The sequence below is a fragment of the Haliaeetus leucocephalus genome, unplaced genomic scaffold (genome assembly GCF_000737465.1).
Source record: "Haliaeetus leucocephalus isolate CR32 unplaced genomic scaffold, Haliaeetus_leucocephalus-4.0 Scaffold626, whole genome shotgun sequence".
In the NCBI taxonomy this organism is placed as follows: domain Eukaryota; kingdom Metazoa; phylum Chordata; class Aves; order Accipitriformes; family Accipitridae; genus Haliaeetus; species Haliaeetus leucocephalus.
Window position 1 is genome coordinate 2,841,705 of NW_010973062.1, and position 12,543 is coordinate 2,854,247.

The following is a 12,543-nucleotide window of genomic DNA, read 5'->3' on the forward strand; positions in this document are numbered from 1 at the left end:
GCGGGGGCGGAGCCTCCCCTCAGCGCCCTCCCGCTCTCCTTTACCCCGGCGGCCGGGGAGGTCCGCGGAGGAAGGGGCCGGGGTCGTTCGCCCGAGCCGCCCCGGCTGCGGGAGGGACTTGCGGGGAGCCCGGCCAAAGCCCCCAGCGGCAGCCCCGGGGGGGCCTGGCGGCCGTAACGAACGCCCATGGAGCAACGCAACCCCGGGCAGCAAATCGGGCTTTTGGGGAACTTTTAAAGCTTTTAGAGAACTTTCCAAGTGCAGGGGTAGCAGTAAGATACCCTTACGCTCCAGTCTGTAGCCGGGTTATGGGGACAGCAAGTCATGTTTGGGTTTCGGTCCATCCTCCGTGACCCGCCAGCAAGTTGGAAGCCGGGTTGCCTCCACTATAAAACTGTTTATTAGCATTCAATAATTCTATTCCAGCTCTAAAGCAGGGTAAGAGTGCTCGGAGTTGGAGGCAGTAGCTCCTGCTTTTCGTTCTATAGTTTATTGGTTTAGAGGTTGAATTAACGAGTTAGGTATTCCATCACTTTCCTCAAGTGGCGCTTTTCTTTTTAGGCATACGCATTCAACATCGATATGCTTGTGCAGAATCAAGATTTTGAACTGTTACTCAAAGGGGAAGAATGCCTTCACACTACCAGTCTGCCACACCCGTTAGATTTTCTTCCTAGCTTATAGCAGAACCCTGAATAAAAAACTCACTGCAAAAATAACCACCATCATCACAATTAAAATCTATGCAAAAAGATAGCAAAATGCAGATTTATTACACGGCTCCATTACAAATGTATTTACTTCTTGCTCAGCTGAAAATAAACTGGAACGTACCATTGGCAATCTAAATGATTCAACGCTACATTAAAAAACTGTTCAACTCCGCAATCACAAGCTACCAATTTCAGTATCTGTAGGGATTTTTTTTCTAACAAAAATACTTATTTTAAAAAGCCCTGGACCACTCGACGTATCGTCACTGACACACACCGAACACCCATGCCACGACACCGCAGCTTTCTAATACGAAGGTCATCGGTCCTCCAGTGCCCAAGAGCCCACGCAGCTGCGTGCATCCTCTTCTTCTGAGCGGCTGTATGGTCCTTTTTCCTTAAAGCATCGGAGCCCAGTTGCTGTGTTTATAACATTACACCTACGTACAACCGCTTCGCATCATCGCGGGGCCCAGCACGCAGTCTGAAGTGGCCGTTACTAGTGGTACCTGCTGCCCGTGGTGGTACACGACAGACGTTTGGCTCCCCCAGCATTCACGTCACAGAAATCCAACCCTGTGATCTCACTTTTGTTTCTAGCAACTTTTAGTCTTTTTCCAGTTAACCATGCCCTCATAAACACGTACTTGATAAGAGACATACCAAGAGCTGTGGAAGGAAGCACTATGCAGTGAAAGGGCAAATCAAGAATCACGTGGGAATCTATAGGTAATGACAGGTATGTAAATGTACCTATGCTCACGTGAAATGTGGAACACAAGCAGGAACCAGCAAATAAATATAAAGATATTTAAACTAAAAAACTCCCACCATATAGAAACAGGCTATGCTATCACACTTAACATTCTAACAGCTAGAGCTTGAAATAGCAACTTCAATTTAAGAAAAAAATCTCACCTTTGCAAATTTACAGTTGCTTTAGATTGCTTTTAAAACAAAGTGAAGGACTCCAAAAGTCAATTCAATACCAAGTTGTTACCAGTTATTCTGATCATAGACAAGCTAACAATGGATCAAATGACCTGAACGTTCTGTTTCTGTAGGCAGAGATTTGACATTTGGATGCTTTATCAGCCATATAAATTTAACTACCCGCAGAAACCAAAGCTCTTGTCTCATCCCACTCCCTCATCCAGCTACTATAACTCTCTGACTCTCAAGGCAAGTACCCACCAATTTGCTTCTATGCCAGTCTTTTAATATTCTTGGTGCAGATAACGTACAAGAATGATAGAGGAGTATGGGACCCGATTACTTGAACTGAAAGCAGCAGTGAGATTTTCTTCATATATATGAGCTGATCATCTTAGTTACCCTTTGAAGTTAGCGAAGAGGAATACCTGCTTCAAGTACATGATGCCTCACATCCTAAAGGTGCTTTCTTTAGGTGATGAATCGTGTTTCAGATTACCTTTTTTTCCCCCCAGTGACTATACAGAGAAGCTAGGACAAATAAGCTTAGATGCAGGTATCTCAGATATGAAGGAAAGAAGTTCCCAGTGAATAAGCGCAGTATTTTTAACAAACCATTCAAAAGTATTGAAGATTTTTATTTCTGGAGTGCTCATAAACACACACACACAACCCACATCTCTAAAATTTAAATCCTAAGTATGAAATTAAGTAACAGGAAAATGCATGCACATGGCATTGGTCTAAACATGAGAGAAATATACAGTTAGGGAACTCCCTTGGAAGTTTTTGGTGAAAAGAGACTGTCACCTGTAGCAGTCATTGTGAATATTTTTCTGACTCCATTCTGTGCATTGAATCATTCTGTAATTCTCTCCTCAGAACTGTATTGAACAAGCAATCTTTGAAAAAAAAAATGTATCCAGGTTTCTTAATTTCACTACAGAATCAAGCAGGCCATCTGATAAGCAGGAAACTTTAATCTTCTGTAATTAGCAATGGTAGAAAAGTAACGTGGGGAAAATATCCATCACGCTGGAAAGCCAGACAATGTTTGTAACAACGGTTACGTAAAAAAACACTTTTTCTTCACCTTTCTTTCTTCCAGGGTGGGTGTTCTGTACTATTCCAGGAGTCAGTTATGAGGTATGAAAAAACAAGCAAAAGGTTAACATTATAACCATTTTAATAAAACTCACTGTATTATTTGCACTCTCAAAGTATTTTGGAAAATAAAGTAAAAAAATATTTAACATTCTTGAAAGTCTTAAGGAATTTTTTATTAAAAAAGCTGTCTTGTTTGTTGCTTCTTTTGAACCCAATTCTGCCTCAACATTACGCTCAACATAAGTGTGTCCTTCTTATTACCATCATACAAGTAATCACATTGAATTTCTGTAGCACTGAAAATGATACAAAACAAATAAACCTTCACAAAATATATACAGGTAGCCAGAAAACTAATGAAGAAGTTATGTTGTCTGTATTGAAGAGTAAACACCATTTGCAAATACCAACAAAACATCCAATTTGTTGGCATGTCTCTTCCATCTAAGATTCTTGAGTAGGACAAACTGACTTCCACACAGGAATTCCTACAACAACTTTGGTTTATAATGACCTAGAGAGAATTCATACTCCATATATAGTATTGATCTAGTGGATTTCTGTAAAGCTAATATGGCAGGCAACAGGGAAAACGATGCATGTGAACTTCATGATGAGAATAATAATTTAAACTCAGTATGTCATATTCCAAATATACAGAAAAGACCTGATTATATTAAACACATTTATCTTCTGCTATAAACTAGCTCATCCAGCCAGATCCCAACTCTTTCATACCTCATGACTGACGTAGCTAAGTGTTCTCTATATCTGATGAATAATAGGCCATGTATGGAAAGCCTTAAAAAGTCTGCTGTTTGTACCGAAGGGTGTATCTATTTCAGCATGTTTCCGATACAAAAGTTGGTACTGACTAAACTATGCTGGTTATCAGAGGATGACTAGCCACACTGCTCCAGTGTTCTGCTGGATCAGTACAGATACTTATCAAAGAGCATGTTTATATCCTGCAAATATATTCAGTAACTAGTTTCTGAAGATTTTGTCCAGAAACCAGAAGAAATGGAAACAATTGCATCAACTTAGTACCCTATCAGAACTAATTTGTCCTGCTGAGAAAAAGGCTGTATTTGCAGGAGAGGAGCACTGCACTACCACAAATATGTGCCTCTGGTACCTCAATTAAAATCAGTATGGCAACACCCTATATATAATGTAGGCATATTAATTCATCCAAAGCCAAATTTGTGGACAGCACCACACTGCCACAGCCTTGCTGGCTAGATTTACAGTTATAGTCTGGCAAGAACATTACATTAAAGTAGCTGCACTACTTGTATTACCCAAACTAGCTTTGTCAGAGGATGCTTTGGTAGCTCTGGAGTATTGCAATGTGCTCTGTAGGCACACTTGGTTCTTGAAACAACTGTCATTTCCAAGCAAATTTATAATGTAAAAGTAGCCTCTTGTAGGTTCAAAACATAGTATAGGTGTAGAAGGGTTACATGGTGGTCAGACGGCAAGGTCACGCAACATCCTGTCCTATGGCAGACATTCCCCTGACACGTTAAATGGTTACACATATAGATGAGTTGTGTATGGAGAACATTACACAATCTCCCATACGATAATCATTGGACAAATTAGGAAAGCTGCAAATACTGCACTGATCAATTGGGGGACGCAGTTAGAATAAAGGAATATGAAAAGAGAGGTAAAGTTCCTCAGTCTTCACATCCAATAGCAATCTTCCAATTTAAAAAAAACAAACACACAACAAAAAACCCCAACAAATAAATAGACATGTGACTACTTCCTGAAGCAGGAATGTAGATATTAGCACAAGAAAAACAACTCTGAACAGCCAGAGTCTAAACATGTATTAAAGCATAGCATATTTTGAAAAGTGACATTGTATCTGAATCATCCCACGTCAATGTGATCAGTTTATGCATTAACAGCTATGCTTATTTAACTGCCACTTCAGCAAACACATGAGCCACAGGAGACAAAGGTGAAGTTGAGTTCCTTCCAGTTAATACATGAACAGCCAAGGTCAGGTCCTCTGCCCAGTTACTTTTTCCACAGAAATTCTCTCCTTATTCACCAACAATATAGGAGCTGGAAGGTGTAATATCCTTAACCAGAAAGCACTGGAATGCCTGAGAACACAGGAATTAGCTCCTGTAGACACTACACTGTACTCAGACCACCGACCTGCTGCAGGAGCTAAAGCAATTCTGACTTGTTGCCCAAGTTGTCTATGGTAGATACGGCTGCCTGCAAGAACAGAAACTCTAGCTGACTCCTCTACCGCCTCACACTTTTCCCTTTGCTGATTGCTAAAATCTCTGTCTTAGTCTAGGAGTATTTGCTCCACTCAAGCATACCTCAAGCAGTACACTGGCTGACAAACATATATGGTCAAATCCTTGTCCTCACTTACTCCTGTACAAATCTGACACCTCACAGGGTGGAGCCAGAAACAAGGACAAGGGCATAACCCAAATTACACGAGTAGACTGACGTGCTGCAGAGAATCCATTCTTCCACTGGCTCTGCAGGACGGGCAGTAGAAGGCAGTAATAAAACTGAAGTGGATAGATATTCTTCATACTTAAAAAGATCAGGATTTAAACAGGAAATTGCACTTTTTTAAGAATCACTTTCAGAAATAAAACTGCCTTCTGATACCCATCCTGCTACTAAAAAGTCAGATGAAGATATCAAATTACAAGTGAAAGCTGTGAAATTCCACCTGCATTGCTTTCATATACCTATAAAAATGTTCTAAGGGACTTTAAAAGCAGTTCAAGAGTAAAAATAAAATGAACCCTCAAGCTGAAATGTTGGGATCTGTGGGAGGGCATAATTGGACATTCAAGCGTGCAGTGCTGGTGGTGGTATTATTTTTGAGAAATAATGACTGAATCCTTTACATGGCCAAAAGTACCCATGTAACATTAATCGTAAACAGCATGCACGGACAACCTGAAAAGAAACATCAGGCACTGCCTTTCTTTTGCAATTGCTCCAGTTTTCGTCTTAAGAGGTTGTAGTTTTCCTTGGTCCCAGGTGCCATAGGATCAAGCTTCAGAGAGACTTCATAGTGCTTCTTTGCTAAGTCAAGATTTCCCCAGCGATGATAAAGCACAGCTGGAACATCAATAAGGAATTTCATTAGCAATATTGTTGAATAACATGCAATCTTGCCAATCACTTGGAAAACAACATTAAAGCATTTGTTTCCAGTGAGGGTCTCTTGCTGGCTGGTGGCACAGTAGCTGCTTGTTCTGTTGCCAAATGCAGGAGCAAAGCCTGGGAGCAGAACTGGCATGGGAATGATGAAGGAATGAATTACATTGCAGCCATAAATGGCAGCTCTTATCTGGTGAGCTCATTGCGGGTTACAAGCATAGCATAAATGAACCAATTTGCAGACACTGAAGTGCAGCTACCTCTGGGCTGGATTGTGCAGCCCTCTTGATCTGTCATATCATGTGACAGCTTTTCTGGTTTAGTGCCCTGTTCTTCTGGCTGGCAGTTTTTCTACCAAGTAAAATAGGAACCTGCCCAGCAGGAAGAAGGCTCAAAAGATTGCTTTTTCTTTTTACACACAATGAATTCGAAGCAAACAAACAATACAGCTGATAAGAGTTAGAAAGGCTCTTACCCAAATTACCATGATAACTGGCAGCATTTGGATTGGCTTTAATTGCCTTGAGGAACAAAGCTTCAGATTCCTGAATAATTTAGAAGAACAAGTCAACAGGACAGTCTACTCTTGCAGTATATAAAATAATGCAAAGCTTACCCACGATTGTAATTCAAACCCCTCCCAAATTATGCCATATCTATATGATACCACCATATATATATTCTAAGTCTGTGTGATCCTGTATCTCAGGTGGCTACAGCCTCCAGAAAACAGTAATAATGCTACAAATAATTGCCATGCTTTCACAGGCTGCTGTTATTTTAGCAGAGAGCTATTAAGCACTAGTGATGTTTGCAAAGTAGTTTACTTAATTTTTTTTTTTTGCATAGTTACAATATTTTCAAACATTACTACTGAAGTTTTCCACAGTTATTCAATCAAGTTAGGGATAATATAATTCAGTATCTGAACAGACTGCTTTTAGACACCTTTCCCTTTAAAATAGTTTTTCGCATTTAAAATGGGGGCATTCCCGTAAACCCCTTTCAAACAGATGTTTCAACATGGTTCTCAATGAAGAGTAGGTGAGTGCCTGTTACTTAAAAAAAATCAAGCCAACTGAAATATTCCTCACATTTCCTCACAAGTTATCTTTTCCATATTCCCACTTGCAGTGTGTATTCTCAGGACTGTTGATATCTGAGTACTACTTAGAAAACCTGAGCTCCCTCACCAAATATTCAGAGAACAATTTATGGCTAAATTTATTCTCTAATTCAAACATTTTTATTTTCCCAGACTAGCTGCTAATATAGATACTTCTGTTCCAGAGCATATTTCTTGCAGACGTTTAAAAAGATACACTCCCCCCAATCCAAATGGTGCATATTTACTCACTTGCATGCAAGTTTAGATATTTTAAGAGTGAATTTTACAGAGAGTTCTACGCTGTGCTGTGTTTTAGGGAAAGTTGCCCATTGAGTTTCAATGCAAATGACCTGAAGATAAAATTACCTCAATGTGGTAGGCTTCCGTCTGAATGCACATACTTGCTGTCTGAGGTATGTGAGAACAATAACCTGGGGAAAAGACCTTTCCTTTGCGCTAAGCTTTTATTACTTATATCCACAAAACACAACGCAGGCTCTACTGAAAAAGAAAACCTGTCAGCCAGATTTTTGGTTCCACCATCTTCTCATGTGAAGCATGAAATAAGTCTCTGTAAGTGTCCCTCAGGGGACAAGAAATTTCTGATGTCAAGATTGAGTCACTCAACTTTGAGTGTCTTAAGAGCTTCCCAGTATGTCCAAATTCAAACCCAAACTACATGCTCCTTTCAAAACATTGCTGAGCACAGCTCAGGCTGCCACTCTCAAGCCAAGAGAGACTGATGCAGAAAGTGCCTTTATCTTCTCAGGTCAAGGAAAGTACGAACCCTAGGGTTCTTGACAAATCCTTTTGCAGGGCATCCTGTTTCAGGAGAAGAAATTCTTGGATAGGAGTGAAGAAGGGATCCAGATGTCTGGAAATTTAGGGAGTATATGACTCCATAGTGCAAGTTTTAGCATTGCTTTTCCCTGGCATAAGCAGCATCTCGAGCATTCTCATACCCAGACTATTAAAGTTCCTGGATGCATTGGTCACTGAAACCCATACTATTTAGTGTCTTCGTGAATGTTTTGGATGATGGCACTGAAAGCACTTCCAAAAACTACAGATAGCACCTAAGAGGAGGGAGTGGTCAATACACTGGAGGGGAGAGCTGCTATTCAGAGGGTCCTGGACAGGACATAGAAATGGACTAGCAGGAATCACAGAATGGTTGAGGTTGGGATGGACCTCTGGAAGTCAGCTGGTCCAGCCTCCCTGCTCAAGCAGGGCCAGCTGCCCAGGACCATGTCCAGGCAGCATCTCCAAGGATGGAGACTCCACAACCTCTCTGGGCAACCTGTGCCAGTGTTTCGTCACAGTCACAGTAAAAAAGCATTTCCTGATGTTCAGAGGGGACATCCCTTGTTTTGGTTTGGGCCCATTGCTTCTTATCCTGTCATTCAGCACCACTGGAAAGAGCCTGGCTCCATCTTCTTTGCACCCTCCCTTCAGGTATTTATATACATTGAGATCCTCTGCCTGAGGCTTCTCTTCTCCAGGCTCAACCTCTCCCCATAGGAAAGATGCTCCAGTCCCTTCATCATATTCGTGGTCCTTTGGTGGACTCTCTCCAGTATGTCCATGGCTCTCTGAGAACTGGACACAGGACTACAGTGTGGCCCCACTATTAGAGAGGAAGGATCACCTCCTTCAACCTGCTGGCAACACTCCTACCACAACCCAAGATATTGTTAGCCTTCTTTGCCACAAGGGCACATTGCTGGCTCATGTTCAATCAATCTGGTGTCCACCGGGACCCTCAGGTGCTTTTCTGCCAAGCTGTTTTCCAGCTGAGTGGCTCCCAGCATGTACTGTGCCTCTCCAGCTGCAAGGCTTTGCACTTCCCCTTGTTGAACTGTGTGAGCTACCTACCAGCCCATTTCTCCAGCCTGCCGAGGTCCCTCGGGATGGCATCATGACCCTCTGGCGTATCAGCCACTCCTCCCAGTTTTGTCTCATTTGCAAACTTGCCGAGGGTACACTCTGCCCCATCATCCAGATCAATAATGAAGACGTTGAACAGGATTGGACTGCAGGAATTTCATGAAGTTCAACAAGAGTAAAAGCAAAGTCCTGCCATCTGGGATGGGATAACCCCATGCAAAAGTACAGGTTGGGAGGCAACTGTCTAGGAAACAGCTCTACAGAAATTAATCTGGTAGGCCTGGTAGACAGCATATTGAATAAAAGCCATCAGTGTACCCTCACCGAAAGATAAGCAACCACACCCTGGGCTGTATTAAGTAGAAGTACAGCCAGCAGGTCCAGGGAAGTAATCCTTCTCCTCTCTTAGCACTTGCGAGACCACATCTGGAGTATGTGTTCAGGTTGGGGCTCTCCATTACAAGAAAGACATGGAAATACTTTAGTGAGTCCAGCAGAGAGCCACCAAGATAGTTAGGGGCTGGAGCACAAGACATACAAGGAGCAGCTGAAAGAACTGGATCTCTTCAGCCTTCAGAAGAGAAGATGAAGGGGAAACCTTATTGCTATCTACAACTACCTGATCAGATGATACAGAGAAGATGGAGACAGACTCTTTTCACAAGTCTGTGAGACTGGATGAGGCACAGTGGATGCATGCTGGCATACAGGAAATTCCAATTAGATAAAAGGAAACAATTTTTTTTTTTTTATCATAAGGATGGTCAAGCAGTGGAAGGGGCTGTCCAGAGAGGTTTTAGAATCTCCATCCATAGAAGTGTTCAAGATTCAACTGGAGATGGCCCTGGTTTGGGTCAGCAGTTGGACTACATGACGTCTGGACGTCCCTCCCAGTCAAAATTATTCTATGATTTTAACTCAGACACCTGAGAAACATACTGAGACTCAAACATTTGGCAAGTCTAGTGGTGTTGCAAGGCAACCTCCTCTTTTCATATAACCATCCAAGCCTAAAAAAATCAACAGTGGATTGCCACTTGAAAGCATTTAGTAATCAGAAGCCCCACAAAGTTGTGGTTTTTTCCACTGCAAATTTTAGTGTTTTGGTCTAATAAGTAAATCTCTGCTTTCTTCGCTAGGCAGGTGGTTAAACCACGACAGCAGGTTAACAGCAAAGTGAAAGATGGGCTGTCCAGTTAATTCGGTCGTATGCCTAAAATTTGCCACCTACACAGAGAAGCACCTAATGTATGGACTCATGCTTTCACTGCTGAAGCACAATGGGACATGTGCAATGCGTTCCCAGAAAATTTAATAAAATAGATTCTCGGAGTTGGCTGCCATTACCATACATCTTCAACTGCATGCTGAAAACATTTTAATCACCACTACTTTGCTCAGCAGCTAGTAGAAGCATACTGGCTGATTAAAGGCTATTTAAGGTGCATCATATTCATATTACTGTAGATATATGGAGTAAATATACATCGGTGATATTTCAAATTGCTCTATCTTGCCAAATCTTCAAGTGTTGCCAAGAAACTTGCACACTGCATATAGCAGAGGCTTTGGTTAAGCACACTGCATTCCATCTGCCGCCAAGGCCACAGCACAAAACTGTAGCCTGGCTTTATTTCAAATACAAAAAATGCTGAATGGTTTCAATTTATTTTACTTTTTACAGAAAAAGCATAGATTTATACATAACAAAAATACAGCATACATATTTTTCAATGAACTAAAGATAGCTTGGCTCTTCACACACTGTGACAAGGACAAGCATTTAAAGGAGAACTCTAACTTGGTATAACAGATGTTAATTAAAAAACAAAACAAAACCAACAAAACAGCTCATCCTTTATGCGCTATTGTTTCTGGAACAATAAATCATTCATGACTAGATACAAACAGAAATCAAAAAGGTTTGGGGTTTTTTTTGGTCACTTAGGAAAACCATCTTCTGCTGAAAATCAAAGTGCATTTGAAACTGAAGGAGAATATTGTGTGCTTATTGGAAGGAAATATCTCATAACATAGTAAAACCTTTTTGACTTAATGTCTTTTAAAATAAGAGATAACAAAAAATCCTAGAACAAACCTTACTTTACAGCAACAGAGCCAATACAGTAACAACTTTTATACAGACACATAACAAGTAACCTAATAAATGAAATGCCTGAGGTTATACAACACATCAGACACAGCCAGGCAGCCCTCTGAAAATTACCTCCATCGCCCTGATGGTCTCCATCCCCCCCTCCTCCCCTCCCATCCCGAACACTCAATAAAAATCCTTAACGAGCCATCCACTTCTCTGGTTTTACATCGTGAGGGGGTGGACAAGAAATCTGAATTTTCCATGCTTTTTATTGTCATTTAGCAATCTCCCACTTAAAAAAAACCCCTGTATCTCCTCCTTCCAGGTGATGCAAAATACAACTGCTGAGATCAAACCCTTAATTTGCTCTCCCCATTACAACCCATCAATTTCAAGTGACTAGTTAAGTTTTTTGCTCTACGCAAACCTTCTACTCCATATTGAACTATTAAAACACTCACTGGCTCCCCTGCTTTCTTCCCTGGGCTCCACTGCTCCTTTTGCTTTATTCAGGATGCTGACTTGAAAGCTTCATTTTTCCCCACTATCATTTCTACTTTGCCTCCAACACATTCCCCTGCAGCATAATGACCTTTCAGAGCTAGCAATCAAAATCACTACCTCCTTTTTTATTTTTTAAATCCACTAAGACAGACTTGTTTCTCCTACACTTGGAGAAGTTTTCTAGCTTGTTTTCAACTTATTTTTTCCACTTATTTCATTATAAATGCTCTTTATTCTGTCATGCTGCATACTCTTCTTGATGAATAACTATACAATCCTCTATTCTTTCACAGTCATGACTCACCAAAATAATCCTAGCAATTACCTCCTCCATAATCTCATCCCTTAAACATTCTGGATGTTAATTTGTATCCTTCTGGAACTTTGTTAAAGTAACCTAAAATACATATTTTATAACAGTCTCAGGTGGAGAGAGAAAAGAAATGGAGTGTACAGAAAAAACCCCAGCCAGTCTAGAGAAACAGTAATGGGGTGCCTAACAGCATCACTAACACAACAAAAGCAAGCGCTGGGGTGTCACAGGCCCTGGCTTCACATGTGGACAGGTCATGACTCCACAGCTGAACAAGACTGTAGAAATTTAAGTGGACACAGTAATTGGTGGAAAAATGTTTCTACTCTGATAAGTTTCACATCATAAAATCTTCTTACTTTGCATATACTGAGCATGTTCATTCAGTACTGCTAACATAATCACTATGAAAAAGCCATCAAAACCCCCAAAAGCCATAGTTCAGGAAATAACGTTTTTCTGAGGAATACCCAAACTTCCTTGATTATTAATTTGTCCATATCACATGCATAAATCAGTGACTATGGAATCAATTAAAACAACCAAATATATTAACTGTGTATGATTTATTCTCTGTCAGCTCATATGATTCCTTTTAGAAAATAACTCGTTCTTATCTGTTCCACTACATTTACTACTTGTAAATAGAAGTAGCTAATGTTGAGGTACCACTCACAGGCTGGTCCGCTGCATCTAAGAGAAAGTTCAATACATTGCTCAG

At 40.9% G+C, this 12,543-nt stretch overlaps 1 protein-coding gene across 1 annotated transcript in view; it reads right to left on the reverse strand.

Annotated features, from left to right (window-relative positions):
- Positions 1–5,718: 5,718 nt before the first annotated feature.
- TMTC4 (transmembrane and tetratricopeptide repeat containing 4) overlaps positions 5,719–12,543 on the reverse strand; it is a 55,657-nt gene continuing 48,832 nt past the window's right edge. The window contains exons 17-18 of the mRNA XM_010578344.1: positions 6,388–6,457; positions 5,719–5,870 (exon numbers count right to left, since the gene is read on the reverse strand). Coding sequence (XP_010576646.1) covers positions 5,719–5,870; positions 6,388–6,457 — 222 coding nt within the window. The remainder of the gene's footprint in view (positions 5,871–6,387; positions 6,458–12,543) is intronic.